The sequence below is a fragment of the Idiotropiscis lumnitzeri genome, chromosome 19 (assembly GCF_059441095.1).
Source record: "Idiotropiscis lumnitzeri isolate Australia: NSW breed Sydney's pygmy pipehorse chromosome 19, RoL_Ilum_1.0, whole genome shotgun sequence".
NCBI lineage: Eukaryota > Metazoa > Chordata > Actinopteri > Syngnathiformes > Syngnathidae > Idiotropiscis > Idiotropiscis lumnitzeri.
The window spans coordinates 8,561,204-8,570,728 of record NC_142409.1 but is presented as its reverse complement, the minus strand read 5'-3'; the positions used below and the strand labels follow the sequence as shown (position 1 = coordinate 8,570,728).

Below are 9,525 nucleotides of genomic sequence, written 5' to 3'. Positions count from 1 at the left end.
ACTAAACACATGAGAGGGAATAAAAATATCAGACCAATGCAAAATTATCCGTTGATTTGATTTTCAAAAGATAACTATTACAAATTATTGTTCAAAATAAATGTAGCCAATGGTTACAATGTATTGGTCCGGCCTCCTTTCCGTAATCTGATTGGTTAGTTAACGTGTCACTCAAATCGTTTCTATGGTTACTGCAAGCTCTCAGCGAGAGGAGAGTCGATCGCGAAACGCTGACAAATGGAAAGCCAAACACTGCGGACTGATAACTTTAGCACGATGAGCCGTTTAGATGCCATTTTTTGACGAAACATTTCTATTATCGTTTTTAGTTTTAACTAATATTTACGTACGTTTTATTGCGTTTTTTGCTTATTCTACTTCTGACTTGACAGGAGTGCAAACGGAACTTCTTTGACTCTTAACGTTTTCCTTTACAAAAGAGGCCATGATCCCCGAATGTCCAAATACGGTGGAGACGCTCGACACGACCAAACGCCAGCACAGCCCGCCGGCCGAACCGAACCAGACGAGCACCGTCGTCGGAGGCTTGTTGAGCAAAATTACGACCGCCATCAAGGACGAACCGTTCACCGACCATTACAACATCATACCCGGCAAAGAACTCGGAAGGTAAGACTGCTTCAACGGCTGTCCTTCTGGGCATCCTCAATTCCAACATTAATAAATAATCATCACGATAAGTTTACTGTGTTTATGCAAATGGATTGAAACTTCCAAAGCGGGTGGATTTTTGTCCTTTCAAGCTTAATCTTTTGTAATATCTGTTTACAATCCAAAGAGTGTCTTTGAAACATTCAGTTGGAATAAATGAGTTGCATCAAAGGCACAACCAGGGGCGTCACTATGATTTATGTCTCGGCCCCCCCTCCCCCAAAAGGAGAAATTACTTAAAATTTTGGATAGATTCAACAACTGTGAAAAAAAAAATAAATAAATAAAAAGTAAATCAACTTAAATGGGGACGGTGGACCATTTGATAATTTTTGGACAGGGGATTAATTTTATTTAAAATTCAATCCTGTACAAAAGCAGCATGTTGACAGCATTCCAATGACCATTTGAGAAATTACATTTGAATATTGGAAGTGACAGCAGCTGGTACTGACTGCAGGAAGTCGGTGACGTGGAACATTTGTGTGCTAAAAGGTCTCGTCGGGTGTGCTGTGGGAAATTAATCGGGTTAATTTGACCAATACTTATGATGACAACTGATTTGAGTTTAAAATACTGACGAATCAGAATGTATTGTGTTGAAATGAAGGGGTCTATTTACGGACGCCGTCGTTAATTCTGCAACCTCGCTGCAAGATTTGAATCAGCATCAACAACAATGTTTCTTTTCAAAATGTGATTTTTTTAAATTTATTTTTAATAGCGGCTTTCCTTTTGTGATGTGTGCATGCATATCTCCCACAAGTGCAACAGCTGCGCAAGCACTGGAAAAGTCCACTCAAGCCAAACCCACACGCCTCAACCCTCACTGAACGCGACATATTTATCTGATCTTTATGCATCCCCGGGCCTGTGTTTATTTTTCCAGCCACTTTTTTTTTCTCTCCACCAGAAATCACATGATTATCTGTCGCCATGTAAAAGATTTTGCGTGTTGAAGCCCAGTGGTATTTCCGAGGCATCAGTCATCAGTTCTTTCTTGCCACCATTTCAGCCCTCGCTGCTCAAAGCACTTCTAAATCAGTTCAATCGTGGACGTGTTGATTGACTTCATTGTGCTTCCATTGTTCACTCTGGGTGGTCTATCGGTGAATAATAAAAAAAAAAAAAGGATTATAGTTTAGTGAGGCTGTATGTGTGAAATGAATTCCAGTGCATGTTTCAGTTCCTGTGGGTGATGATCGTGAATGAAGTCACGAGGCCTACGCAGTTTCACGTGGAATATTCTTGGATGAGGAATAATCACCCCCACAGGCTGGCGTGAATCGACTCTTTTGTCAGCGCTGTCCGTTAACCTCGATGTAACCCCCCCGCCCCCCCTTCAGATAAGATTTGCCGGGCCGAATCCAAGTTAAATCGGTCTCCTCCTTGAATAGCCGTATGACTGATCGAGCGCTTGCGCGTGTCTGGCTTGGCGTCGTATGACCTGACATTGTGACTCGGCTTAGCGAGCAAGATCGACATCAAAAAAGGTTACGTCGATATGCCCGGGCCGTCCTACTGCATTGTAGTCGGCAAGTCGTCGGACACAAGTTCACGGGTTTGAATTTGAGCCCAGTTCAATCAAAAATTTGCACCATTTTATTTTATTTTTTTTTACACGTTCTTTGGTGTATGTGTGGTAGAATATTTGAAATGAAGGACAGACGTCGTAGTTAATAATTCAAGAAATGCGGAAAATTTCATGCTCCTTAAATGAGATTTTTTTCACTGCACATTTAAGTCGCTTACCTTTTTAAAGAAAGTTTACGTCACGTATCATGAGCCTATTAGCATAATTGCCAAAAGTCAAGGGGGTCAAGGCCGGAAGGGTACCCAGGTCGCGGTCGGAGGTCGGGGGACTAACCGGCAAAAAAGGGTCAAGTGCCCAGCTCAGCTGATGTGTGCCTTGAGTTTTTAGTTATTTAATAATAACTTAAAATTCTATTTATTATATTTCCTCCGTCAACCGACCTCACAAGTCATGCATGCATCAGACAGCCGTCCTTATGAGACCCCCCCCCCCCCCCAGATGGCGACCGAGCCGAGCTTGAGGGTGCAGTTTAAGATAATACTCTCAATACGGAGTCCCAGATGGCCCGTGGCCAAGCTCATTCCGTAGAGTCGGCAAATGTGAGGCGACAACGGAATTCCATATGGTTAAGACACAAAGCTTTTTTTCTGGGTGGGACTGCGTGACAGGAGGGCTACGCTCGTATTAGCTCATGTGGTACTGGACTTAAGCTTTTGAGTGATTGGGCTCGCGACTTGTCGGCAGCAAACAGAACATTTCCACTTGGATGGAATATATAAAAAAGTTGCCGTTTGCGCTTCATCAGAATCGACTGCAACGCATTTGATATCAGCTTAGCTTACGCACATTTAAAAAAAAGAAACACAAAAGCACCAGGGTGTAGTCTGTTAGCGAGGCTGCCGGCTTTAGAAATGTGCTGACACGGCTGTGGTCATCCAGTATGGTTTCTAAAGAGCACGCCTGGTCTCCCGAAACCACTCAGCAGTGTCTGACAAATTATCATTACTAGCAAACAGCAAACAAAACAAAATTGACTTGGGTTGCACCTTCACTGAAAGCTGGAAGAGAAAATTCAGAAGATACAGATGAATTTGATACCAGACAAAAGCCCGAAGCGTTCTGTCATGAGATAGTCACGGGGCTTTATGGCGCCAGTTAGCTACAAATCCAGAATAACAAAAAAACAAATAAAAATATAAAAGAAGCTACTGGAGGCGCTGATAACTGAAACTCGACCTTGGCGGCCACCACTGTCGCTGGGGTGCATCTCGTTATCCATTTTGCACAGCATGCTATAATTTGCAGTTAGCTTAAAGTATCGATACTTTGGTATCGGACCATTTTTACTAACACAACGAAGTGCGGGGCAACACTATTAAAATGCGCCAGCATTGATAACCAATGCTCCACCATTTACAAAATTGTCTTTTTATTTCAGGGGCAAATTCGCCGTGGTCCGAAAGTGCGTCAAGAAACATACAGGTCAAGAATACGCCGCCAAATTCATGAGGAAGAGGCGAAAAGGGCGCGACTGCCGTATGGAGATCATCCACGAGATTGCCGTGCTTGAGCTGGCGACGGACAGTCAGCGGGTGGTTGGTCTTCACCAAGTTTTTGAAATGGCCTCGGAAATGGTGCTGGTTCTGGAGTTGTAAGTATTTGGGTTTCTCAGACTGGAAAATCTAACCATGCATGTTTGTATATTTTGTGAGGTTTGCGTGGCGGACGCAAGGGCGGGAACGCGGGAAGCAACAGGAATTGGCTCAAAACAGTAAAAAAAAAAACATGAAACTAACTAAAAATTAACAGAACTCTGAAAAACAAGATTCCTAACCGAGCGACACCAACAGAGAACAGACACTAACTGAAAGAAACCAGGGAATTAAATACAAGCAAACTAACGAGACCATAGCGAGTCACACCTGGACAGCAGAGCTGCACGACAACAGGTGGAAAGAAAAACCTAATGAGGAAGACGATGCAACAACAAAAAAAAAAAGTGACTGTGAAAACATTAAGCAAAACTTAATATAATCAAAACAAAACACAAAACATGACAACTTAAGCATGATTTTGTTCCTCCAAACGACTATTTTCACCCAACCTTGAACGACATTTTTAAAGTTTTGTTGTCACAAAAAAATCAATTAATTTTTTTTTTTTTTTTCAAACACGATGTACTTATTCATGTTGAGCACTTTATCTTGAGTGCTTTGGTTTTTAGAAATCTAAACAATACAAACTGGGTTAGATTTGAATGCTCCAGCTAACTCAAGCTATTTCAACAATGCGACTGGCCTGCATCCAACCATCAGCAAACACACACACACACACACACACGTGCACACACATACACAAGGCATCTGCATCTTGCGCGATTGTCGTAACCAAGAAGCACCAGTTGTCAATGATCTCATCGCACCGGACATGTCAGCGCCATGCTTGACCCGGTTCCCATAGAAGAAGGTCTCGCTCACTTTCTGTTTTTATCTCTCCCCTTTCTCATGTCATTTTCATTTTGTCTCCTTCTACCATCGCGCACATACACAAATTGGGGTCGAAGGGCGTTCCAAACACTGTGGGCTGCTACTAAATTAGATGATATTGACCTACAATGGATCTGTCTTTTTCTGACCTCTACGTATGCGTGACACCGCGCCACTGACATTCACGGACATGCGCTCGGATGCGGCTTCATGTTCGCCTCCCCGCTATGTGTTAGTCGTCTCTCGAGATTTGATTTTGGTCTTTCTAAAAAAACAAAACAAATGTATGGGCGTTATTCTCTCTTATCCGGTCAATGCAGGGGAAAATTGCATGGAGAAAAGATTGAAATTGAGATCCATTCTGGCTGAACTCCAGTTCTCATTATAAACAGTTGAGGCAGAGTAGCGCACGTGACGTGCAAACGCATGGCCCAGAGAAAGCGAGAGGTCATGTGAGGGGACTAAAAAAACATTAAAAAAAAAAAAAAAAACAGTGGCCCGGCAGTTCAAATCAAAATGTCAATATTCTTCACAGCAGATTTTCCAGTCTATTGTTACACTAGATTTTAACTTCTGCATTGAGTTATTCGGATCAATACCAAAATGCCCCAAACAATTGTGGAAAAATGTATATATATTTGACCAGAATTTCAAAATATATGTGTAGCACAAACAAAAAAAGAGTTCACCACCAAAAGAGAACACCCCCCCTACAGTGCAGCATGGTGGTGGTTGAGAATTGTAGTTTTCTGTTGTTTTTCTTCATCTGAAACTGGGGCCTTTGACAAGGTGCAAGGAATTATGAACAGTTAAAATAACTGTCAGTGTTAGCACAACGAGGACCACTCATTAGTGTGGATTGGCTCAATGGGGGCCCCGTGACGTCAGATTGTGTGTATTTGGGCAAACGAGGCTCTTTGTCTGTGGTGTGTTTTGCCGAACACCTCTCCCATGTGGAAACGAGAGCATGAGCGCAGGATGTGGGGCACTCTGAGGCGTTCACATGACCTCAAAGTTGAATCGATCTTTGCAATGGCACCGATTCCATTGAATCAATTTAGCAACTCTCCAGTCCAACTTTTGTGGGGCCTCTGTGTGTATGAACGTGACCTGGCAGCGCGCTTCAAAGCCTCGTTCAGGCATCAGGAGCAACACACGGGCAGTGGGCCAGTCAGCTTTTTGTTGCTTTTGTTCCTGCACGGTTAGCTGCCAACACACTATTGTTCATTCAACGTATAATCATTTTAATGGAGTAATTCATAGATCAGCATTTTGCTTCTGTTGAGAAAAGTGGGCATGCAGCACGTTTTGATAATTTGGCTCTTGGATTATGCGCGATTGGGAAAATCCGTCCAGTTGGGGAATTAATGAGGTCTGCGTCCTATTTAAAAGTGTGGCGGGAGGTGGCATGAGTGATGAGTGATGAGAGAGGAGTCCCACCCTGTACGGTTACTTCCCCACTGCTTTTGTGGGGTAAAACGCGCGGTTGTCACCTTATTGTATTTTTCTAAAAAATAAATAAATTAATTAATTAATAAATTAATTAAATTTGATTAAATTAAATTAAAATTATGTTAAATTTAAATTAAATTAAAATTAAGTTAAATTAAAATTAAATTAAATTAAATTAAATTAAACATGGGGTTGCCCAAGTAGAAGATGAAATTAAATTGTTGAAGAGAATGTTGAAAAATCATTAAGTTTTCTCTAAATTGAAGGTACTTTATGAGTCACATTTTCTCTCGGTGATATCACACAAACGCATTCCCCAAAAAGGCCATTTATTTCTCCCCCAACACAACTCAATTTCTCCGGAATCCACAGTCAAACGTACCGTAATCAATGAGGCTTGCTCTTCCTCAAAGCGCCGGCTTCCTCAGAGATGGAGCCTATTTCAACCGCACCCGTAGGGGATACTTTGTCTATTCCTGACTAACCTGTCCCGATTTCCTTTTTCCCTCATCGTCAGTTTGTCATTCTCACAAAATGAGAAATGAATAGCAACTTCCGCGATTTTTCGACGCACTCACTCGTCATACTGCAGTAAGCGTTTAACTGTATATGTGTTTCTACAAACAGTGCTGCCGGAGGAGAAATCTTCAACCAGTGCGTGTCAGATGAGGACGACGAGGCCTTCACCGAGAATGACGTCAAGAGGCTCATGAGACAGATCCTGCAAGGAGTCGCCTTCTTACACCAGAGAAACGTTGTCCATCTTGACCTCAAGGTCTGTCAATTCATTTTTCTATGGAACAAATTATATATAGACAAAAGTTATGAGAAATGATGCTAACATTTCATTTTGGGTTTCGTCAGCCTCAGAACATCCTTCTGACCAGCAATTCTCCTCTGGGTGATATTAAGATTGTGGACTTTGGCCTGTCCCGTATAGTCAGCAGTCATCAGGAGCTTAGAGAGATTATGGGGACACCTGAGTACGTTGGTGAGTGGGTAGTCGTCTTCTCCACCGCCTCGATTTGATATTCATGGTCATTATGTTATTATCATTATTTCATCGTTAATGACGATTAACTTCTTTTTGCTCTTTGTGCAGCTCCGGAGATTTTAAATTACGAGCCCATAAGCGCAGCTACAGATATGTGGTAAGAAAACAAAAAATCAAGACGCATTTGGTTGTGTGTTGTTTTTACCACAAGTGAATATTGTGATCTCCCAAAATTTTTATTTTTTTTTAATAAACATTTTTGACTGGCAAATGATTGATGGTGTGCATTGTTCTCCTTGTCACGTTTTTAGGAGCATCGGTGTTTTGACCTATGTGATGCTGACAGGCCTGTCTCCCTTCCTGGGCAAAGACAAGCAGGAGACCTTTCTCAACATCTCCCAGATGAACGTCAGCTACGATGAGGAGGAGCTGCAGGAGCTGGACCAAGCCGTGTCCTTCATCCAGACTCTGCTCTGTAAACAGCCGCAGTCAGTCCAAAACGTTTTTTTTCCCCTCGACTGAATTATGTCCATGTTTGGGCGATGAACCTTTTTATTTTATAAATGCATGACGTGTTTCCAAATGGCATCTGCGTTTAGGGTTCGAGCCACAGCCGAGCAGTGTCTCCAGCACCCGTGGCTTCAGTCCGAAGATCCTCAGGAAACGGAGACGCGTGATAAACGCCCCCCACTGGAAGTCCAGGATGCATCCAGCACAAGCAGCCCAGAAGGTCCCACGACGACTCGCTCGAACAGGGATCAGGAGGAAGACGAAAGTACGGTGACTGAGGACCTGATCGTCGTGGCCGCCTACACCCTGGGCCAGTGCCGCCAGTCGTCCACCACCGAGAAGGACGTCCTGGTCACAGAGAAGAAGGCCAACTCCAAACGCTTCAAGTTCGAGGAGCCCTTCAGTGTCCTGCAGGAGGTCCCTGGAGAGTTCATCTACTGAAAAATCCCTCCCATGAGAGGTTGACAGAGCTCCAAATGGCGATTGAGGAATTTATAAGCAAGGAGCTGCAGTAAATTTAGGAGGTTGAACACAGCCCTGTTCAAAAGATGATGAAATTTGAAATTCAGGATATTTCTCAATTCACATTTAAAAATAATGAGACCTTGTGAACATTTAAAAGCATCATAAATAATAATAAAGGGATGCAACGATGTCTTCATCATACGTACATAAACAGAGTTCAAAAATGTGTTGTTGGCACCCTCTGTCGGCCAAGTTGGATATATTCATCTCTTGCTTACAAAAAAGAATTCTCAAAATTTTAATTATATACATATATATATATTATAATTATATATATATTATATATTATAACATATATATATATTTATTATAATATAATTAAATAATAAATGCAGAAATGGCAAATATTTTATTCTAAAAAAAAAATACAGAAAAAATAAAAGTATGTTCTCTTTTCATCTCTTTGATCTTAAATAGCACTTATGTAAATCTACTGTACAGTACACGTCTTGATTTGCTTTTACACTAAAACTGAGGGGATTTTTATTTCCACATCTTTTGGTTGATACAAAACACTAGTCTTGATTTGGTGTTTTTTTTTTTGTTTTTTTTCTGTTGGTGCCCCTATTGAAAAAAGTGATTTAGGGTTTTTGTATATTACAGTTCCATTATAACATCCTTTTTTATTGTTTAATTTCTTTTTTGTACATGGTTGTTATTTAATTTAAGAGTACTGTACTGTTAAATATACGTGTCACGTATTTGAGTAACATTGAGTATAGGTTACAACCTCCAAGGGCCGAGGCCTGTCTTTAAGCAACCCAATAAATATTTGTTTGAGTTGTACATGTTGACCTTGAGCATTCTAGAATTTCCGGTTGCGGAAAGCAAATATTTGAAACAATTTGAAAACATTTGTACAATTGTGTCTTGTACTGCAAATAAACCTTTTAAATGTTTTGGGAGTTTGAATTATGATTTATGAAAAGAAAGTATTTATAGTATGCAGCATTTGTAGTTCTCGCACAATTGTTTTTCTCCTGTACGGCAGCCGACGCACATACCTCGGGTCAAAAGTTTCCAGTATCTCGCTAAAGAGCTGCCTTTGCAACGTATAATGGGCATCATGTCCAGGAGGAGGTTTTTTTTCCGAGTTGTTGGACGCGCTGAGAACAGTCACTACAGGATGGCAGCAACAGTAAAAAGCCTAAAACATATACTGTACCACCGCCCTGTGGCCAAAATTGGAACTACACACAGGCAACTCACCCGTTTGAACCATTGTGCTCGTTTCCCACTAAAGGTGACTGTTTGTTCACGCTGTGCTATGGACTAAAATAGAAAATGATGATGATGTGTGTTTTGCATGACTCATCCAGTCTTGGTTAATTAACCTTCACGTAAGCATTTTG

General features: G+C 41.5%; 1 protein-coding gene across 2 annotated transcripts; it reads left to right on the top strand.

Annotated features, from left to right (window-relative positions):
* The first annotated feature begins 211 nt into the window (after positions 1 to 211).
* Positions 212 to 9,072, top strand: stk17a (serine/threonine kinase 17a). Of its 2 annotated transcripts, none has more exons than XM_088283095.1 (7): positions 212 to 630; positions 3,645 to 3,857; positions 6,772 to 6,919; positions 7,009 to 7,135; positions 7,247 to 7,295; positions 7,450 to 7,626; positions 7,738 to 9,072. In XM_088283095.1, exons 1-7 carry the CDS (start codon positions 446 to 448, stop codon positions 8,087 to 8,089), a joined length of 1,251 nt encoding a protein of 416 aa, XP_088139221.1. In that variant the 5' UTR covers positions 212 to 445; the 3' UTR covers positions 8,090 to 9,072. The 2 variants fall into 2 exon arrangements, with proteins under 2 accessions (XP_088139221.1, XP_088139222.1); XM_088283096.1 differs by having other exon boundaries at positions 7,450 to 7,613; positions 7,738 to 8,070.
* Positions 9,073 to 9,525: the final 453 nt, after the last annotated feature.